Source organism: Aspergillus pseudotamarii, assembly GCF_009193445.1.
Source record: "Aspergillus pseudotamarii strain CBS 117625 unplaced genomic scaffold BDV38scaffold_130, whole genome shotgun sequence".
Classification (NCBI taxonomy): Eukaryota; Fungi; Ascomycota; class Eurotiomycetes; order Eurotiales; family Aspergillaceae; genus Aspergillus; species Aspergillus pseudotamarii.
This window is the reverse complement of record NW_022475144.1, coordinates 26,633-47,500: the sequence shown is the minus strand read 5'-3', so window position 1 is coordinate 47,500 and position 20,868 is coordinate 26,633. Positions and strand designations below refer to the sequence as shown.

General features: G+C 48.5%; 8 protein-coding genes across 8 annotated transcripts; 4 read left to right on the top strand and 4 right to left on the bottom strand.

Moving 5' to 3' along the window:
* Nucleotides 1-54: 54 nt before the first annotated feature.
* BDV38DRAFT_265586 (putative exosome complex subunit Rrp46) lies at nucleotides 55-1,551 on the bottom strand. Its single transcript, XM_032056366.1, has 2 exons — nucleotides 1,113-1,551; nucleotides 55-1,037 (listed from the first exon to the last, which is right to left on the bottom strand). Exons 1-2 carry the CDS (start codon nucleotides 1,446-1,448, stop codon nucleotides 624-626), a joined length of 750 nt encoding a protein of 249 aa, XP_031907100.1. The 5' UTR covers nucleotides 1,449-1,551; the 3' UTR covers nucleotides 55-623.
* A 3,595-nt stretch (nucleotides 1,552-5,146) lies between these two features.
* Nucleotides 5,147-6,497, bottom strand: BDV38DRAFT_276307 (uncharacterized protein; the record flags this gene model as incomplete). Its single annotated transcript, XM_032058195.1, has 2 exons — nucleotides 5,147-5,173; nucleotides 5,541-6,497. The coding sequence occupies 2 exons, from the start codon at nucleotides 6,495-6,497 to the stop codon at nucleotides 5,147-5,149; spliced, it is 984 nt and encodes a 327-aa protein (XP_031907099.1).
* Nucleotides 6,498-7,098: 601 nt separating this feature from the next.
* BDV38DRAFT_289094 (uncharacterized protein) lies at nucleotides 7,099-7,619 on the top strand (the record flags this gene model as incomplete). The annotated part of the gene is made up of 2 exons (XM_032061180.1): nucleotides 7,099-7,149; nucleotides 7,206-7,619. 2 exons carry the CDS (start codon nucleotides 7,099-7,101, stop codon nucleotides 7,617-7,619), a joined length of 465 nt encoding a protein of 154 aa, XP_031907098.1.
* Nucleotides 7,620-8,074: 455 nt separating this feature from the next.
* Nucleotides 8,075-9,493, bottom strand: BDV38DRAFT_265579 (NADP-dependent oxidoreductase domain-containing protein). Its single transcript, XM_032056365.1, has 3 exons — nucleotides 8,976-9,493; nucleotides 8,367-8,906; nucleotides 8,075-8,300 (listed from the first exon to the last, which is right to left on the bottom strand). The coding sequence occupies exons 1-3, from the start codon at nucleotides 9,410-9,412 to the stop codon at nucleotides 8,261-8,263; spliced, it is 1,017 nt and encodes a 338-aa protein (XP_031907097.1). The 5' UTR covers nucleotides 9,413-9,493; the 3' UTR covers nucleotides 8,075-8,260.
* Nucleotides 9,494-9,885: 392 nt separating this feature from the next.
* Nucleotides 9,886-11,669, top strand: BDV38DRAFT_289092 (Zn(II)2Cys6 transcription factor; the record flags this gene model as incomplete). Its single annotated transcript, XM_032061179.1, has 2 exons — nucleotides 9,886-9,959; nucleotides 10,031-11,669. The coding sequence occupies 2 exons, from the start codon at nucleotides 9,886-9,888 to the stop codon at nucleotides 11,667-11,669; spliced, it is 1,713 nt and encodes a 570-aa protein (XP_031907096.1).
* A 2,246-nt stretch (nucleotides 11,670-13,915) lies between these two features.
* BDV38DRAFT_265571 (cytochrome P450) lies at nucleotides 13,916-16,461 on the top strand. Its single transcript, XM_032056364.1, has 7 exons — nucleotides 13,916-14,190; nucleotides 14,248-14,380; nucleotides 14,440-14,631; nucleotides 14,690-14,841; nucleotides 14,898-15,142; nucleotides 15,198-15,469; nucleotides 15,527-16,461. The coding sequence occupies exons 1-7, from the start codon at nucleotides 13,992-13,994 to the stop codon at nucleotides 15,912-15,914; spliced, it is 1,581 nt and encodes a 526-aa protein (XP_031907095.1). The 5' UTR covers nucleotides 13,916-13,991; the 3' UTR covers nucleotides 15,915-16,461.
* Nucleotides 16,462-17,115: 654 nt separating this feature from the next.
* Nucleotides 17,116-19,567, top strand: BDV38DRAFT_289090 (transcription factor domain-containing protein; the record flags this gene model as incomplete). The annotated part of the gene is made up of 5 exons (XM_032061178.1): nucleotides 17,116-17,139; nucleotides 17,262-17,856; nucleotides 17,923-18,608; nucleotides 18,662-19,455; nucleotides 19,516-19,567. The coding sequence occupies 5 exons, from the start codon at nucleotides 17,116-17,118 to the stop codon at nucleotides 19,565-19,567; spliced, it is 2,151 nt and encodes a 716-aa protein (XP_031907094.1).
* Nucleotides 19,568-19,685: 118 nt separating this feature from the next.
* On the bottom strand, nucleotides 19,686-20,751 carry BDV38DRAFT_289089 (SDR family oxidoreductase; the record flags this gene model as incomplete). Its single annotated transcript, XM_032061177.1, has 5 exons — nucleotides 19,686-19,769; nucleotides 19,833-20,030; nucleotides 20,109-20,483; nucleotides 20,550-20,608; nucleotides 20,676-20,751. 5 exons carry the CDS (start codon nucleotides 20,749-20,751, stop codon nucleotides 19,686-19,688), a joined length of 792 nt encoding a protein of 263 aa, XP_031907093.1.
* Nucleotides 20,752-20,868: the final 117 nt, after the last annotated feature.

Sequence of the window (20,868 nt, the reverse complement as noted above, 5' to 3'; positions counted from 1 at the left end):
TTTTTATTTTTTATTTTTACCAATGGTTGTCTCTTTTCCACTCACTCAACATCAAAAGTACTACAGTCGCTACGCATGAGACGGGTGATTACAAAATGTAAGGATCGAGACACACATCACACACTCCACTTTCACCGAAACAAACTCAACGCAGACAACATTTCAATTCGGTACTACCCACTCGAACTGCATGATCATATGGCTTGGTTGGACAAATCCCTTCAAGTGTCAGACGGGCGTAATTACACCAGATGGATTTGTCTGCAGTAGTGTCTGTAGGTGAACCCCGATAAGCACCGCATGTCGCCAGAAGAGGCTTCGCGCGCATCGACGCTTGACCCTCATTCGTATCTCATGCCTTCGTATCCACTCGTAGTCCGTCAAATTGGAAATCCTGTGAGCACCAATGATCTCCCGGCGGACAGTAAAATGCCCCGCGTATGTGCGAACCAACACACAAGTCAGGCGCCAAGGGGCCATGGCGAGAAAGTGTAACTGATTGTGGGAGACGTCCGGTGCATCGACCGCAGTGGGTATACCGGCATACTGGATGGGGGGAACATTGTAGTTGGCGATCAATACCCAACTCTATTGCTCGGTGATTTTTACGGGGAATCCAACATTCAGGCCGCGTCGATCTTCCAGGAGTAATCTTGCTGGAGTTTTTCTTCCATCGCCTCCCGCAACGCGCCTTCCAGGGGCTGACCATCCACGTCCTCGGCCATAGCCACATCTCCGTCGGAGCTACGGGCTACAGTGCCGTGGCAGATGGCCAAAGCGCGCTGGTGTACCTTCTCCCACGTCTCAAAGTCAAAAGGTCCCTCACTTTCGTTCAAGAGAAGATGGCCATGAGCGGAGAAGGCGAAAACATGAAGAGACACGGCGGCGGCGGCTTCCTTCACGGAGGGCTCCCGCGTCATCTCCCCTGAAGCATCGACAGCCAGCACGGTCGCGGAGTAGGTCATGGATAAGGGAACCGATGCGGACAGTAGCGCCAACAGAGATGTGTGAAGGAGAGCGGGGAGCAAAGTCAAGTACTGTATGCCCGTTCCACCCCGGTTAGCCGTAATTCCTTATACTAGTCAATCTTTGTTGCGAGAGGAGACACCCACCGAATCGCCTCTAGCAACACTTTCTCCTCCTACAATAGCCAAGGTGATCACAACGCCACGCCGAGCGTAGCCCTTCTCTCGTCCCAGGATCAATTTGCCCAGCATATTCTTGATGATTCCTTCGACGTATCGTTCACCAACCCCACCCGGCGCGGTCCCCGGCTTCACGAAAACTTCCACGGTCGCATCCTCCGGCTTCAGGGCATCACGGCGTCCAGGGAGCTCAATTGGTGCATTTACCGATCCTAGGATATTAGATCCGGTCGAAGGACATTGGTAAGAAGCCGAACCATCGGCGCGAGAAAGAGGAGTAAGAGAGGCGGTTGGTCCGACCATGGTGTGAATTCGAGGAACAGGATGTAAAAGCAGACCCCCTTCGTTGTATATATGGAGTAAATATGTTCGCGAATGGGAAACCGGGACCAAGGATGAACGAGAAAATGAGAGGTTACGACGATCGAGGGAGCTGGAGCTTCACTTTCAACTTCCCGCTTGGAAATTTTTGGTCGCCGCGTAGAATGCGGGCCGCCATCTGATTGGTTGGTCTCCAGCTCCTCCGAAAGAACATCAACTCAACGAGGGAATACTTCTGGACTTCCCTTTGGCTTCCTATGCTTGGCAATCCTGGTGAATAAAGTTCATAACTGATTGAGGACTATTCCAAGTATGAAGTATATTATATTTGATCACGCATTCATGCTTACATGCTCCGAGTTTAAGAAATTCCACTACAGCAAGCCTCTTGTTTTATATATATATGTCACTGTTATGGATGCAAACTGCGTTCCGCCGCTCGATACATAAATACCCGGTTAAGTGTGTTTGATGTCCGTCCATCCTCCTACTCTCGTAGCTATAGGATATCCTTATCCTAGGCTTTTCCTACAAATAGGATTGGGCTAGGTCTCCTCACGCCGCCAGGATACTAGAAGAACCTTGTCGCCTATATAATCCCCGGTCAATAGCGATATCGTCGCGTCCCCGTATTCGAGAAAGCCGTGTCTACCACAGACCAACCAGAGAATCTCTCGGTATATCTTCTTCAGATTTCGTTCAATAATCCCTCTCATTCAACCCTTCCATGATGACGGCCTGGTGGAAGTGGAAACAGGACTCTTACAACATGTTTTGCTGAGCCTGTGTTGCCTCAGGTGGCATGCGGGATATTCTCACGGAGAGCACATGTCCACAACGTGTGCGATTAAACTTGTACTCTTTGAATTGTCAAATGACCCGTTCGATAGAGAAAGACAGACTGACACATAAGCCTTTGCACGCTTGTGCCTCCTTAGCGGCACAATACTTGAAATGAATGGTTTGTGTAAATGCGTGTCACATTACGATGGTTCACTAAGAGCCCAGCCTCATTAAGAGAAATCACGTTCTTCGCCTTTCTACATACTTTAATCAACGTCTAGGGTACCTAGACTATTTCAAATGTACCCTTCCTCGCTCGCCAGGATACAGTCAGGACCATTGTTATTTACTAACGACATCATCCGGTTCGAAATATTCAATCAACTCGTTTTCCAGTACCCTGAATTGTATGACATGTTCGGACGTAAGTTCAGCGCTGACTTGAATTGTTAGCTTAGTTGGATGGGAAGTGGGACGAAGGCTTGCATGGAATACGAACCCAAATCCTTTGACACTATCCTGCTCAATAATATTCGTGACTTCCCCCCCAACCGAAGAATTGACTTGCTCTATAAATTCATGAATTTCCTCCCTTGTGACGGAATGGTTGAACATAACCCAGACGATATAAATCTACGAAGAGATCCCAGAAGGTGGTTTATAGGAGATAAATCACATACGAGAAATTTTCTGGTTTCCGGCATGATGGTGAATTGGCGACGATAGTGAAGGAGAGCAGCAAAAGGTTCCGTGGAGTATAGGAGACAATTCGCAGGACAGAACTACCGCGTTATGTATTTCACTACCAAGACGTACTGTGGGGGCTGTTATAAGCACACGTGGAGAGGTAAGTTCATTGATTGTCCCCAGGATAGGTATACAAACCTTCACTCATGCGGTATATGTCATGTGGCTGGCTGACAGATTATAAATACGGTTATTTCTGTCTAAAAGAGGGCCAGAAATGGTAGATCCATGATCTATTGCCCACTTGGCCTGCAATGCGGGCCATGGTTGGCGTGATTTAAATTCAGCTGGGAGGGCTCGTTCGTTTACTTTTAACTGACGCGCCAAATGGGGTTACACTGGTAGACAAAATCTCGAAGGACAATCGCAGGTCCTCTGAAAAGAGCTATAATAATTCTATATTAACCCACAAACACAGCTAGCATGTTTTCCTTTTCAATTCTACTTTGCTATAGATACCTTTTCAGCCATTTCAATCTAAGATAGACTCAGATAGAGAACGGTTACTCAGTATCTCGTTGATTTTACCTTTTATGTCACCTAGGTGGACAGAACAATTCGTGCTACGAGGTACTAAGGACTGCCCACGCCGCGAAGGGACTACATAATCTGTTGATTATACTACCTAATTACTATGATTATCTAAATCAATTGTACTATACCATCTAGATATCCTAATTAGTTGCCTACCTAAGTTGCCTACTTAAATCGCCTACCTTGTTTAACAAATAATCTAGAAACCTAGGACTCTGTAAGAGAGATCGCCAGGGCCCGGTGCTCTACAAGAACAAAAGATCACATAATTCTGAATCTACGATTCAGAATGCACTGGTCGGACCTATATAGCTCCCTGCCGTTACAGACTTTTACTATTTGAAAATATTACTTTAGTAACTAAATACCCTCGAAATACTATATCTTTCTGGATGTAGGGGCTCTTAGACATCCTTTAGTAGTGACTTGTCATCCAGGTGACTAACATCTCCAGGATGATTACCATCACTACTCCATGACTGGCATCTCAATCGGAGAAAAAAAGCATTCATATTGAGAAGGCAGACAGGTATGGAGATTTATGCGAATAAAGCACAGAAGAACTCCAACCTCTCCATGATTTCTCTACTGATAGACCATGAGCGCCATTCTTAGCTAACCATACACTATGTACTATCGTTATCGATTCACTTACATACTACTCTGGCATGGTTGGACTGGTATATCAAGACAGGTTCCGCTTGCTTACCTTCTCATGGGATTTTGCAGGGAGCGTCTGAATCAATTCTCGAGTCCATGGTTAGCCAATAACCAAGCGAATTCTATAACCTAGAAGGATACTGCGTGATCCTGAATTAAATAGTTGCTTGGGGTGGACATTCAGGGGTGCAATGTATGTTCTCATCATCGCCTTAGTCGGAACAGAGGCCAGGAGAACTGGCGAGCGTAGTGCCCAACTCGGACAAATAAATACTGACTGTATGACCATAATCCCTGAGCTTTACAGTGGCTCTGTCAACCCAAGCGTAGATTGGAGTCCGAGCCTCGTACTGGCAAGGCATGCGCAGCGAATGAATCACATGACCTGAATATTATTTGAGATTGTCTTGATCTTTACACTAGACAAGATTGCCGAAATTATGTCCGGCTTGAATTCACGACTAATCCAATGGACACTCATCCACTGAGAAAAAGGCCTCCCGTATGGATGTGCCTATACAGGATGCTTCCATGCTTTGATTACGCTCCGCTGCGGAATTAAGCTCGTAGACAAAAGTTGGCCAATCCCGTGCGTACGGAGTACAGTCAAACCCGTGGGCCGTGTACACAGATCGCTACCCTAAATAGATAAATATGAAGCCACGACAGCTGAAGGGTTTGACTTTTGACTCGGCACTTGGAAGCGAGCTAAGTTAACCTGACCTTTCCTATTCGACGGGTTTATATGGTCATCCATCAAGGAAGTTCTATGGTTCTAGATTCTGAGCTGATCTCTGCGCTTGTCAAATTTCCGTAGCAATGGAATTGTCTAAAACACTTATAAAAGCTAGAAATACATATCAGTTGAACAATTTTAGTAAACTCTAATAAATAGACATACTGTCGCAATTAGGAAAGGCCAGGTTGCCTCCGGTCCGGCTGACCCTAACAGAAATCTACGATCCCGCCCCACAGCAGCTGAACTACGACTTTTTGATTATAGATTCTATTAGCTAATTTTCACATCTAATGAGCCAATCATTGAGAGTATCTCTGGCGTTGTACCTTACCCTTCGGTATTTCTTGAAAGTCCGGAGCTGAACTAAAGCAGGGAAAAGGGGCGGTCAGATGCCCATCAGCTGCGAGGATGGGAGGGCCAACTCGGTGGAAAGAAGAAATCAGATAAGGTTATAATTCTTCAGTAAACTATGCTATACTATGTTCCCATCTCACTTGAGGTGATAGAAAAGCAGACATAGGTATGTCCAAAGGAAAGCTTTCGAGTTGTACGATCGATGAATCCAGCGGAATGGGTATATTGAAGCTCGGAAGCGCATGATGGAGCCAGACATTCGGCTCGATGTAGACACAGCGCTGTTCATCCACGTAATACCGCAAGGGTACCAGGCCTCTCGGAACCGCAACTTCGACATATGCCTTACCTGATCCTGCTTCCTGTTTGAGAGACCCACCTTGCTGTCGTGCAGTCTGAGGGATATTGACCCCTGTCCACTGTTGCCACTCTTCCACACGACCCTCAACACGCATACTCCTCCTTGCCACCTTGATCACCTTGCCCCCCAGCCGAGCATGCTTCCGCAGCCACGGATCAAACGGGAGGCTGGGGTCTGGCTTTCTCACTGTCATGCTAGGAGTGTGGTTTGCAACTATCGTCGCCCGCCATAAGACGTAATCCGTCATATCAGCCATGGGGAATTCTGATTTTCGTGTGGGCCGTAGTGGTACCACCATAGCGTCAAAGTTGCGCTCGATGACTGTTTGTTTCATGGCCATGATGAGCGCTTCTGCTAAGCCCCGAGAGGGATGTTCCGGGGAGACAGTGATGGAAATAGCGGACAGTGCGTTGGGCTGTTCTGTTCTGGCTGCGGCGGGATCGTTGAACGGGGCTGGTCTGTCTGTATCTGGGGCAATGCCTTCTCGGGCGAAGTGCTGTTCGAACCCTCGGGAGAGAATGGCATCATAACCTTCATCCGGGAGAGTATGCAATACTTTTGGGTGTTGGGCGAGAGCCATTTTTCCCCCGACTTTGGCTAGTTCAGGCCAGTAGAAGGGAATAGAACGCCCACAGGCGATAATCTGCTCTTCTGCGTAGTCACCAAGTTTGACAATGGCATATTGGAAGCAAGCAAATGCTTTGTTCTTGTTGAGTTGACTGCAGTAGTGTTGGAAGTAAATGTCCTGGTCGAGGAAGAGTGGCCAGGCAGCATTGAGTGGATGCGTTGGATCTTCGAGGACCTTCCAAAGATCCGGCCTATTCTGGGCAGTGTGAACGTAGAATTTATCCATCTTTCTGCTATCGGATTAACTGTAGATTGGAAATGATTATCAGCAGGAGATGAACGATAAAGAATGTTCACAACGGCAGGACGACACTTTCGAACAGGCTTAGGACAGCCGAGGAAAATGTCCAGAATCAAGACAGCCATGACTTGTTAGGCCGGATTGGTCTCCATTGCGCGAATTTACGAGACAGCCGAAATAAAGTGCAGCAGCTGAATGCAGATTTTCTTTTTGCTTTTTACAAATGGTAATAATTGTCTGTCGGCCCACTTGGGATGGCGCCGTGCTCCGTATATATCAATGGTGACCCCAGCTGAGGGTTGTTACCTGCAGGGTAAGTAGCCACCGGCAAGGATTATATCAAGGAGATTATCTTCCACGTGAAGGTCTCTTAACATCATTCTCTGACCTACTACCTCAACGAAGTTTGAGTGTAATTCATTTTGGCATACCACCGAGTCCCAGAATCATGGCAAAGTTATACGAAACCCCAGATCCAAAGCTAGACCATCTCAATCAGAACACACAAAATGGTATCCTGGCTCCTCAACAGCCCTGGGTTCCTCCTTTGTCTCTAACACCAAAGAGTGCAGGGTTGGAAGACCTTATGCCAACAGTTGACCGACTCTGCGAAACTACCGAAGATGATGTTGAGGATGTTTATCCTTGCACAGTCGTGCAAGAAGCTTTGGTGGCACTCTGTGAAGGACCCAGAATCTAGAGAATCATGACACGTTCGGAACGTACCCGGTCACTCTCGTTATAGAGCCGGCAGGGAATTCAGTCAGCGTGCAGGCTGTATACGACCACCATATCGTGCCCGATTGTCAGATGAAACGGCTGCTCCAGCAGCGTTCGCATATCATGAAATGGGTCAATCGCAGGGACAATGCGCGCGTCGGTGATATCGTTGGCTTATGTCCGCAGGATCAAGCCCAGCTGCAGATGTGGAATAGTCAAAGAGCGCCTGAGAATATCCAACGATGTGTTCACGACTTATTCTCGGAGTTGTCGCGATCTCAACCAGATGCTACTGCTGTCCGTTCCTGGGATGGCGAGCTCTTCTACAGCGAGCTCGAAGTCCTGTCAAATGGCTTCGCTGTGCAACTGATGGAAGATGGATACTAAGAAAGCTATGCCTCTTCGGTTCGAGCCTGTAGAATGGTCGGATGGGATGGATGTAAGTATTTACTCTATGACAGTGTTATTATCTTGAAGTTGACTTATTGTTATAGTTCGATATTGTATTTGAGATTAACGAATTCGAGGACGAGTTACAAGCGACCATGACATATTGGGGTGGCAGAGTAGAGGAGGAAATGGTTTCGAAGACTAGTAAGATGTTTACTGAACTACTTTTCGCGGTGATAAAGAATCCTGAGAAGGTAGTTGGGGATCTATTGTGAAAGAAACAAAGCGAGGAAGACATGCAAAAATTTCATGTTTCTACTTATCTATTTGGTAGTTATACACTCTCTGCCGCAGCAATATTACAATAATCTACTACGCTAAGACTTAATCTTTCTTTTGATAGTGTCTGAAAGTCCTAACAAGTGAATGTAACTAACTATTCATGAGAGGACATTAAATGATATTTACAACCTATATCGAATGTAAATAGACCCTCCTCGCTCTCTTACTAGCAGCAGTTCGTAAAGTTCTTAAGTTATAGTCAACATGGGCCAAAATTGTACCTTGAGTCTGGTCAACTTATGATTTCAAATTGCTTCGACCTATACAAAGATAGAGATAGACATATATATTTGCCATTACAGTGCCGGAGTATCCGCAAGGATATGGCTCATCATCCTGTGCGACCGGTTAGTGCTCATTCGCCAACTAGAAAGAAGGCAGTGGGGATGAAGAAAAACTTACCCTTCAGGGTACCGAGTACCAGGAACCTCTGCCCGCTTGATCAACTCTCGAATAGTGCGCTGCTCCTCGTCCGATAGTTGAATCTGCGCCGACGCAGCATTCTCATCCATACGAGCAATGGCCCTTGTCCCTGGGATGGGAATGATATCGGGACCCTGCGCGAGCAACCACGCGATCGCGATCTGGGTAGAAGTGCTATTGTGCGCCTTGGCCACATCGTTCAGTCCCTGCACTAGCTCCAAGATCCTGGGAAAGTTCTCCTCCGAGTACTTGGGGAAGAAGCGGCGGAAATCATTCTCGGGCAAGTCAGCCGTGGACTTGAATTGTCCGGTCAGGATACCACGGCCGATAGGGCTGTAGGCTACAACGGCAACGCCTAACTCCCGGCAGGTGTCCAGGATATCAGAGTTAGGCGACTCGATGTCGAGCGCGAAGGGGCTGTATTCTATCTGGAGAGCGGAGATCGGGTGGACAGCGTGGGCTCGACGCAGTGTTGCAGATGAGACTTCGGAGAGACCGATGTATCGAATCTTTCCTTCACTAAATGTTGATTTTGGGTCAGTGCCAGGTGTTCTTGGTTGCTGGGCTATCGAAACGGATGGCACCTACTTCTTTAGCTCAACCATTGCCTCGATGGTCTTCTCGATTGGTGTCACCCCATCAACTCGGTGACAATAGTACAGATCGATAGTGTCGACATTCAGTTTCTTCAGGGATCTCTCGCAAGCCAACTTGGCGTACTCGGGATCCGAGCTAACAGTCAACCCCTTCCCATCGAATGACTGAACAGCAAACTTGGTGGCGAGGAAAATATCGCTGCGCTTGCCGGACCGCTTAATCCATTCGCCCACGATTTCCTCACTGCTGAGGTACATGTCTGCTGTGTCCCAGAAGCGCTGACCAGTGGCATATGCGTGGTCTAGGAAAGCAACTCCTTCCTCGATAGAACTAGCAGCGCCGTAGATCCCGCCAATACTCATAAGGCCTAGGCCAACCGCGTTGACCTGGGGGCCGTTGTGGCCGAGTGTTCGAAGTGGAGGAGACATTGGTAGGTGCTTGGCAAAGTAAGTTATATAACGTGATATTAGCGCCGAAGGTGAGAGTCAAATATAAAATTGAGAATGTCGTCAGTGTGTGGGAGGTTAGGAACGAAGATGTCTAGCCTTTAAATACTCCTCCTGATATACGGTGTCCCGGATAAAGGATCACCATGGAACCGTATGGATCCTTATTTCCGAACCTTTCAATCATGGATGATCTCGAGCTTCTCTATCCAGATGCCATTCGGCGGACTTAAGCTTAAAGGCGTAGCCAATCATCACACTGCAGCAGCCGCTAGGTCCACTCTCTCGTAGAGGAACCAATCCAAAGGCAGAGTTTCCGAGCGGGCCAATTCGAACTAAGCCTTTACAATACCTTGAGGGCCTCTAATTCCGTTGAGTAGCCAGCTCTGGCCAACTGGCGCTTGCTCTCATGGAGACTTGTTCGTCATCCTAGCACTACTGAGAAGATTAGAACCATGTCCACATCAACTGGGCACACAGCACAGTCTACAAACAGAAGAAAAGTCAAAACAGGCTGCAAGACCTGCAAGTCAGTCATCTCCCGGCGCACCACCATCATCATCCGAGTTAGCCCGTTCAATCAGCTAACAACACCACCAGAGCCCGCCGTGTAAAATGTGACGAGAGTCGCCCAGCCTGTCGCCGCTGCATCTCTACCGGCCGCACTTGTGATGGCTACGGCATCTGGGGTGGCGGGGGGAGCCCATATGGCCCACCACAGATCAACAAGGCGCTATCCATCTACTGCACGCCGGTACCAGCCGGTTGTCTAACGCGGGAAGAACAGACTTGCTTCGACTGGTTCATGAGTAGAACAACAACAAAGTTTGCTGGTATATTTGCCTCACTGTTCTGGGAGACTCTCGTCTTCCAAGCCAGCGCGCAGGAACCCGCTGTTCGGCACGCCGTCGTCGCCTTATCAGCGGCTCATCGCTCTAACCTCAGCAGCGAATCTATGCCGACCATGTATGGCATGGATGCGGAGCGATTCACATTGCTGCAGTATAACAAGGCAATCCATCATTTACGCGGTGTAACGATGTGTGGATCATCCAAAAATGCCCTCCGCGTCACCCTTATTACTTGTATGCTTTTTGTCACACTGGAGTACCTGCGCGGTCAACATACAATGGGCAGTGCACATCTAGGGTACGGCATCCAGCTTCTGGCCAATGTTTCTGCGCCTGCGCCGCGTACTTCTATGGTGCCGAGTATACTTAATCCGGCGGAGGACTTTGTGCATGATGCCTTGGTTGAGTCGTACGCTCGTTTGACGATTCAATCGGCTATGTTCGGTCACGTCCCGTCACACCTTTGCGCGATTGTGCGAGATCCGCAGCTTCACGCCCTTCCTTATAGATTTTCCTCTCTTGCCGAAGCAAGACAGGCTCTCGATGATTTACTTACTCGAGTCCACTGTCTGGAACGACATATCTACTCACTCCCCGCAGACGATGATTCGGGAACAGACCCGCAAGCCTTCGAGACCCAGCGCAGAATTATGGCGGATTTATCGCTCTGGAGCAAAGCGTATAATGCTTCTTTATCTCTCCTCAAGACGGACGCCTGTAAGGAGACGATTGGTTTCCTGATTCTCCGGGTATACCATGGAATGGCTGTGGTCATGGCTTCAGTGTGCCTTTCAAATGAGGGGGAGATGGTATTCGATGCATACACGAATGGCTTCGTCACTATCATGACCGCCTTCTTTGATATGTGGCGGTTCTGGTCGACAATAAGTATCCCCATTAAGGAGCAGCACACGGGATTCCAAAATGGCAAGTCGGAGTGCAACGGCTATTCGTTCACCATTGAGTCAGGCTTCATCCCGCCAATATATTATACCGGGTTGAAATGTCGTGTTTTGAAGATTCGCCGGTTGGCGATCAGATTGTTGAGGGCGGCACCGCATCGAGAGGGTTTGTGGAATGGGCCACTGGTGGCGGACGTTCTGGAGGAGGTTATTCGGGTGGAAGAGGGCGGCCTCCACGTCGATGAATATCTAAAGCAAAATTTCGATGAGACATTTGGTGAGGCTGATTTTCACCTGGAGAAAGACGATTTGCCTTCGCCAAGTGTGCCGGCTGAGCGGCGGATTTCTGATGTTGAGATACTCCTGTCAGACGTTGTCGATGGGGACACATTTATAAATTATAGGCGGAAAGATGAAGATGGTCAATGGGCGACTTTTCATCGCAAGGTCAACAGGACGAGGGGACAGTCTTGGTTGATATTTTAGCACACAAGGGCGAAATGTAAATATTATTTAAATCAATGCCCCTCGTATTAACTGCAAGATTTGGTCCCAGGTGCCAGGGACGGATGTGATAGGTCACTGTTGGCAGGGAGAAATGACGGTGGAACACCACAGGTGTTTGCTATAGAGTGACTGGTGTTGTACATGAGTGCAGAAGCATTGCTTAGAGAGTGGAGCGATCTTGTCATGTAGCCACTCACAATGATAGCCTCGCATTTTTAGTACTTCTGCAGCATCCATGGGCCCATGTCTGACACCAGGCCCGTGCTCTCCTCAGTGAAACGAACATCTCCGATAATAGTTTATTGAAAAAGACAAGGTTGTTACCGTACTTGGAACAACCCCCGGCGACCCACTTCACCTATCTAGAAAGGGTATTGAAGTGAATCACATGGCGGTGTCCAGGCCTCAGACTGTTCCATAGCTCCACCGCTGCAATTATCCCAGGCTATGAGGAATTTGCGCGGTGGCCGCGATCTCGCAAAGAGGGAATTGCAGTTTCAGGTAATAGACCGGCTGCTGCATATGGTTGATCGTCATTATAAATGTAAGAGACGCTATACTTATAGTTCCATATGTTAAGGCATCTCGAATGGAATAGCTGTATAAGTCGTGGAAGCCAAGTAGCGACATGATTGGAAGTACCTACTTCAGGAGGTATTCGAGTAGAGGGGATATATCTCGTACCACAAAGCGATTACGATATACTAACTGGCCGCATGAGCTACCACAGAGCTTACACAAGCTAAAAACGATGGTCGCTACTCTGAAGGCATATATACGGAGTACTTTGAAGGATCGACTGTGGATTGAGTTCACAACGGTGGGCGCATATGTCCTCTCATCGACAGCGGGAGAAGACCTCTTTCCCACGTATAACAAGCTATTGCGAAATTGTAGCGAGTGATATCCGTGGGTGTTCTATGGCCACTTATGCTGTCGTTCTCCTTCCTGGCATGGTAAGATATGGCTGAGTGAGCCAAGGTGATTTTGAAGCCACTGCCATCATGAGATCGAATATGATTCATATCGATAGTAGTGGCTGTCTTGGAGAAAGAAGGCTGGGGTCACTCTGGTAGAGACACAATATTTGATCAACGGCGTACTCCCTTGACAGTCTGTTGCTGTCAGATATCTGTTGTATGTCAGTGACCGTGGAATGACCATTGAGCAAGGACTTCTCTGAAAGCTTTCTCGCGAAATTGATATGGGTCGGACTACCTAGTTGTTAATTTGGGGGGATACATATTAAGTGAGCCTTGCTACATGCAAAGACACACTGAACTACCCACACACTTTGCTAAACGAAGGTTATGAATAATTATCAGTGAGGCATTGCCACGTCAGAATCGTGTTTTTAAATGGCACGGGCCGCCCGGCTATGTAGGCTAATGCTTGCATACAGTCTATGGACGAACTCCATGAACCCTATCGAAATTTCCCAGCAAAATTAGGTTAATTGGTGCTGGCAAATATCATGTCAGATCGAGAGTCACTATTATCAGGACTCAGATCTGGAAGCCTGCCTGTCTGGCATCTTTATGGGTCTTCCAGCCTAAAAGGCCCCACCTTTCTTCATGCATAAATGTCACGCTAGGTTAAGTAGTGATTCACAAGAGCCAATGTTTGTGACTTATTCACATCCCCACTTTCAGCTGAAAAGCACGTTAGGGCTATCAGTACAACTCCAGACACGTATCACGCATATCCCTGCAGGATGCATTCCGTAATTCCTTTCATTTAATTTGATTAACTTTTTTAGCTTGTAACGGACTAAACTGGAGCCCATGTCTCTTTCTTTCAAAGTTTTTCTCCCCATCTGCACATGAGAGGGTTGACTCCCTACTCGCAACGTCAACTTGACGATCGCCACACAACTCACCTCTTACACCAACGTCATAGTTTACCTGATTTATAATGACACGCATGGGTGGAATTTGGGAAGTATCTTCTCGAAGTGAGCTGCGCATGCCTTTGGACTGCCGTGGCAATGATCCACGATGTGTGAGTGTAGTAGGAGGGCCCACCGACCAATTATTAGTCTGATGGTACCTCGTCGAAGCATCATGATAGCAGGGATATCAATAGTTGGCTGCAGATGCATACGAGCATTCCTGCGACCCCTCACGTCACGTTGCCACGCTCTTACAGTCTTCCGTAGTATCCGTATGTATTTAAACAGGGCTAGGTGCGATTTTAGACTGTTTCTGAGCTATGATTTTGCAGTGCCCCGATTAACCCTATAACTACTACTATCAGAATATTTAAGAACTCCCATCAACTTTAACCCATGCCAAAGTTAATATGGTGTTTTTACATTGGATCACCATCACCATTGGAGTCCTCACGGCATACGTTCTGACTAAACTCCTTACATTTAAGAAACCCCCAGCGCCTCTACCCCCCGGTCCTCCTCCCAAACCACTTATTGGTAACCTGAAAGATCTGCCGCAAAATGGAGAGAGGGACTGGGAGCATTGGCTGAAACACAAAAAGCTTTATGGTAGACTCACACTAACTGGGATACTATAGCATGCCCGCTAACTTGACATTGGCACAGGGCCGATTAGCTCCATCACTGTGCTAGGTCAAACCTTTGTCATTCTCAATGACCCAAAGCTCGCCGTCGAGCTCTTCGAGCAGCGGTCCAAGTGGCATTCGGACCGGCCTAAGATGTTCTTTGCGACCGAAATGTGTGTGCAACAATATATTATTCGTCGTCCATCTCGATCTGCTAATAACGAGAATGCAGGTCCGGAACTGGGGGCATCCTGGGAATGATCCCCTATTCTGATCGCTCCAAGGCAATCCGCAAAGCCATGAACAAGGAGATTGGATCGAAGGTAGCTGTTTCTCGTTTTAATGGGCTGCAGGAGGCTGAGACGCGTCGCTTTTTACTACGGGTGCTCGAGGCGCCGGAGGATCTGAGAAACCATATTCGGAAGTAAGTTTGAAGCGTTTATCGTTTTCGATAGAACCGGCCTGGCTAACAAGATTGGTAGAGAAGCTGGCGCAGTTGTTCTTAAACTTGCGTATGGGTACACGGCCGAGCCCCACAAACAGGATCCGTTGGTTGATTTGGCAGACGTGTCTATGTATTACTTTTCGCTGGTTTGTCGTTATGGAGCTTGGTTGGTGGATGTGATTCCAAGCTGTACGGATCATTGCCTTGTCAGCCTTACCTTCAGTTCCTGCTAACCGCCCTCCTAGTGAGATATCTCCCTTCTTGGCTTCCGGGAACTGAGTTCAAACGCATAGGCCAGAGGTCCAAAGAGGCTTTTGATAACTTTGGAGGGAAACCATATAATTTCGTGAAGCAACAAATGTCGCAAGGCATACATCATCCATCATATTTGTCAAGCATTCTAGAATCTGAAGATATAGAGCCTGGCTCCGAGAAGGAGTACGTGACAAAGTGGTCCGCAGCATCGATTTATGCCGGCGGCGCTGACACGGTACGGACCATCTCAATGCAATGATATACACGAGTGAGAGCTAACCGAAGCACAGACAGTGTCCACAATGGCATGCTTCTTCCTCGCCATGGCGCTGTATCCTGAGGCCCAGAGAAAGGGTCAGGATGAGATCGATCGTGTTGTCGGAAACCACCGTCTTCCCACCTTTTCCGACCGGGATAATTTGCCTTACATCAACGCCATGGTGAAGGAGGTCCTCCGCTGGCACCCAGTTGTACCGACCAACTTGCCTCATGTTTCTACCCACGATGATATGTGTCAAGGATATTTTATCCCGAAGGGCTCCATAGTTCTTGCTAATATCTGGTTCGTTCACCCTTTCCATATGTCTACTTACGACGTCTAACATACTACACACAACAGGGGGTTTACACACGACCCAGACGTCTTCCACGAGCCTATGGCATTCAAGCCGGAACGCTATCTAGGCGAGAGCCCCGAGCCGGATCCCCACAGGCTCTCGTTCGGATTCGGCCGTCGAATCTGCCCCGGTCGCGTGATGGCAGATGCGGCCATCTACCTGAATCTTGCACAGTGCTTGGCGGCCTTCAATATTACCAAGAAAGTCGTCGATGGAAAGGACGTGGAGCCCCGAGTGGAATTTCAGGCTGCGCTTATCAGTCACCCGGAGCCATATGATGTGAGCATTAAGGCTCGGAGCTCGGTGCATGAGGAGCTCATTCGCGCGGTGGAGATAGAATATCCTTGGGAGAAAAGCCATGCGGATGAGCTTGCTAATATCAAGGCATAGATGTTTTATGGATGATTGCATGCGACTGTCGGCGTTGAGAGGAGCTCGAGCAAGGGGTGCTTGTCAGTTTTACTATGTATTTAAGATGTTGTTTAGCAGTTCGAATCGACATGAGCATACCTTTTCATGCTCCTGTCCTGGAGATGCCAGACAGATTCCCACCCACTCGCGCTTCAACTCTACACCTCACCGTGCGTGAAGCGAGACACTGAGAAGTAGGGATGCAACCCCCCATCAAATCTATCATATAAGTCCTCACGATTCTAGATCTGCCGCAATGGATGGGAGGGGGAATGTAGTAGCACTATGAGATTTTCGACGGTGTCATCCTCGTCACTAAAGAGAGTTTCTGGCACTATGTACCCCGATAAGGTGATGCCATGCCAATGAAGGATATCAGAGTTGTCGATATTCATCTACAGTAGCTCACAAAGCAAGGGGCTCACCCAATAAATCTGGATAAAGACCATATTTTATAAAGGATTGCCCCTTATGGTTCATCCGATAACTGGCAGATAGCAAGAAAGCGTATCATTTATACGGTAGCAACATGGAAAAAAGTCCTATATTGCACGATTATCTTCCTTCCGACATTCATCGTGCTACTTGCCCTTGGGTATGTAAGAATTACGCGGGTAGCTTTTACTGGGTGGATTGAAATGTGACGGTGTACTCCGGGTGCAGGTGTCTCTAATGGAAGAAGGGAAAGAAGCCTTTTAGAGATTTATATACCAGCTATATAATGACACTCTCTGGATCTCGTGTAAAACTGTTTCAGGGCGAAAGTCGGCACTTGGCCATTCGGGGGTTTTCCGGTCTTCGGATACGGACACGGAGCCCCGCCGACAGGCTCACGTTTTCCCCGGTTCCTCAGCCGACTTTGTGGGGGTTCATTTGAACCTACTCGTTAATGGAGGGGAATTGCTGGTTGCCCGTGGTGCCACACGTGATATGGGTCGACTCACCTGGGGCAAGGTCAAAATCGCTTATCCGGAGTCAAAAGTGACTGGACATACTTTGCAAACGGACACAAACTCCGGTGAGGGCTACATTCCCCCAAACGACACTGAAAAGCTGGGGCTTAATGGTGGATGACTCAGGACCGTCCCCGGAAATTGCTGTTGAAGCTTTTACACAATAATGGAACAAGGTACTGGCGTAAGGGGGATGCTGAATCTATCCAATCACGGCCCCGCCAAACATGCGTGTCGGGAATGCCGACGACGTAAGTCTAAAGTAGGTCCACGATGGTTAAATCCCGTCCTCCTGTCTTAGCAATTGCCGCGACCCAAGGATCGCGGGCTGCAGACCGGACTCATGCATGGCAATACTCTAAACTCGTGCTAGTGCGATCGTCTCGTGCCAAGTTGCTCGCTATGTGACAAGTTTAATCGGCGATGCCTTTACGAAACGTTGTCGAAGACCCCGTTAACCAGGCAATATTTGACTGAGGTCGAAGAGGAATTGACACGGACCAAGGCCCTACTCTCTGAGCTTCTGCCTGGGCCTAGCCATGGCATTGCGAATGGCGAACGATTTACTTATCCTGAGCAGGATAGGGCCGGTGACCGGGGTCTGACGTCCGAAATCCCTAACCGCGAGGGATCATCAGAGCAGCCGGAGAGAGCGTATGTACCCCACAACAATATCGGGTCCGAGACTATTCCTGCTCCGGAGGTCCCCAACCAACCCTCGCTGGGCGTCTTCAGCGCTTCTTCGTCCACCAGTGGCCAGCTGTACGATTACTCGGCAAGGTGCCAGACAGGGATTTCCCACCGGGCCAATCGCCGAAGCCAAGACGCCGTAATGTCTATGGAGACGCCCCCGTCCGCCGGCAATGTCAACTTCGAATGGGATGAACGCACGGAGGACCAGGGTGGTGATGGGTTTGTGGATGGCATGGCTATTCTCCCTAGCCGTTCTAATGACAGTGGCTATTTAGGTAAGCCTTTCGACTCCAAACTTCGCTAATATCATTTGTTACAGAGATGACTGACTCCCAAGTAAGGCACCGCTTCTGGTGCTGCATTACTGCGAATGACTAACTCTCAATCTGGAGGGGAAAGACTTGACATGCCGGACCCTGGTCGCCCATTTGAAACAGCATCTTCGCACCAGTCACCAAGCGTTCCGTTCGCCTTGAGTTCTCTATCTCAGCTAGAACCATTTGTCGATGCTTACTTTTCCCTTTATCATTGCTCGTACCCCATCATCCATGAAGCAACATTCCGTGCACAGTTCATGGAGGTCATTCCCCGGCCAACCAACACTACCTGGCAAGTGCTGTTATATGTGGTAGCAGCCTTGGGAGCTTTTACAGCTGCAGTGACGCCGACAGATGTGGATTTGGCCTTGTTCAAGGCAGCAAAGGCCCGCCTGACGATCGATGTACTGGAAACTGGCAGCCTAATTTTGGTGCAAGCATTGACCCTGAGCTCAAACTACTTGCAAAAGAGGAATAAGCCAAACTCTGGGTATAACTATCTTGGGCTCGCTCGGAGAACGGCAATGGGGATCGGGTTGCACAAAGAGTTTCCCACTTCAAAAGCGTCTCCACTGGCAATGGAGGTGAGACGGAGGGTTTGGTACTGTCTCTACATCTTTGATGTGGGCGCAATTATCACCTTCTCGCGGCCCTTGGAATTTCCAGAACAGGGAATTGAGACTCGCCTGCCATTAAACATCCATGAAAGCGTAAGTGTTCATTAGCTTACAATCTAACGAGTCCAATGCTAAGACCTCAGTAGGGTATTACCGCCAGTACACAGGCTGTCCCATCCCCAGTAGCTGAAACTACTGTGTACACACACCTGCGGGCGCAAGCAATGTTCCATTTGAAGACCAACCTCATTTATACCAAGATCACTTCGACCTCATTCCCATCTGCGGCTGAGCTTATTGAACTAGATGACCGTCTCATTGGCGACTGGTTGGCGTCCCTTCCGTCCTTTTTTAACGAGGAGGCCATCCAGGCACCGAAATTTGCTCTTTGTCATTCAATCCTGAGATGGAGATATCGTAATCTCCGCATCCTGATGTACCGACCATTTCTGGTGGGCAAGTGGATGCTCAACTCCGACCAAGGCCCGGACGGCCTCCGTGAGAAGGATGATACCCATGTAGAACTTGCCATTCAACGATGCTTCGATGCCGCCCGCGAGTCTGTTGAGCTTATCTCATCGTTCTGGGCACAACATCAGAAAACAACTATGGCCTGCTGGTATGGAGTCTACTTCTTGTTCCAAGCGATCCTGATCCCTGTGATCTGCTTGCGGAACAATCCGTCAGATCCGGCCGCCCATGGTTGGCGTGAACAGATTCTCCAGGCAGTCAACACGCTCGAATCAATGGCGCCACTCAATGCGAACGCTGAACGATTTCTTAGAGTCATTCAATCTCTGTGTGGCTGTTATCTCTACCCTCGCAGCAGTGGCTGGGAGGGGCCAATCCAAGAGTCACCTGAGACACAGATCGCTAACCTATATCCTCTTATGTGGCCCACATTAGAGATGGCACAGCTTGATGGCGTGGATTCTGCTTTGTAAGTCGCCTTACCCACACGATTGTCACCACACACTAACACTCTGTGCCTCCTTCCCAGGCAACAATCTGTGATAAGCGACTTCATGCACCAGGTGACTGGCCTTCAGTGACAGTGATAATAATATTCACGATGAGTTGTTACCTGGACTGGTCTAATATGCAGCTGGTAATGCACTTTATTTCATCTTTTTCTCATTCATGTACATGACGTTCATTAACTGGAAATTATTAGGGAAGGGTATATCCGCCATCGATCACTAGGTTCGCTCCTGTCATATAGCTCGACGCGTCCGACGCACAGAATACATAGGCCTACGGGGATTCGTGGTTAGCGATAAGCACTACAACATATACCCTTGGAATGGGACATCTTACCCCCTTCAACTCGTATGTTCCAGCCATTCTGCGGGCTGGGATCATGCTGAGCCACTTCTCGCGTAGCTCTGGCGGGTGATGATCCAAGATTTCAGTCGCGACGAAACCAGGGGAGATGCAGTTCACGCGGCAGAAGTCCACCCACTCAACAGAGAGGCATTTGGCCAGCTGAACAACTCCAGCCTTTGAGGCATTATACTATGACGATATCTGTCAGAAAGCGCTGTTGGATAATCTAGTACCAACGAGGTACCGTTTCGCGTATGCTCAACTTACCGCGGCTTGCTTCTGGGGCACATTGACCAACGCTGCGCTAACAGATGCGGTGAAAACAATATTGCCGAATCCTTGTTTCTTGAACACTCGAGCTGCAGCCTGGGCCGTGTAGAACGCGCCGTCTAGGTTCACATTCATGATTTGTTGCCACTGCTCCGTGGTATAGTCCTCAGCGGGGACTGCGGTGGCGATGCCAGAGTTGGCGACCATGATGTCCAGCTTGCCAAAGTCCCGAACAATGCTCTGGACGGCCGCCTCGATCTCCTTCTGGTCGCCCACATTGGCCTGGTACGCAGCGACTCTCACATCGTGGGCCTTGGCGATAGAGGCCGCTGTGCTCTCGGCTGTGCTGGAGGAGTTATAGATAATTGCAACCTGTTGAAGGACCAGCGTCAATATCACTATAATCAATAACTAGATCATAGGTTTGAGAATACGTACATCGGCACCAGCCTCCGCTAACCCATTGGTGATCTCCAAACCAATACCCCTTGTACCACCTACAATCCAAAGCAAATTCATCAGTATCACCATCGTAAGAAATAGATCACCCAAGCCCAGACCTACCGGTCACAATAGCCACTTTCCCCTTCAGGCTAAACACCTGCATGACATGCTTGTTTTCGGGCTGCGCAAGAACCATATTGGGAATCTTCAAGAATCCGTCTGGTTCACATATAACAGTAATTCAACTAAAGAGAAGTACAGATTTGTACCCTTAGATATACTCTAACACAATATATCCAATCCAAACCCTAAC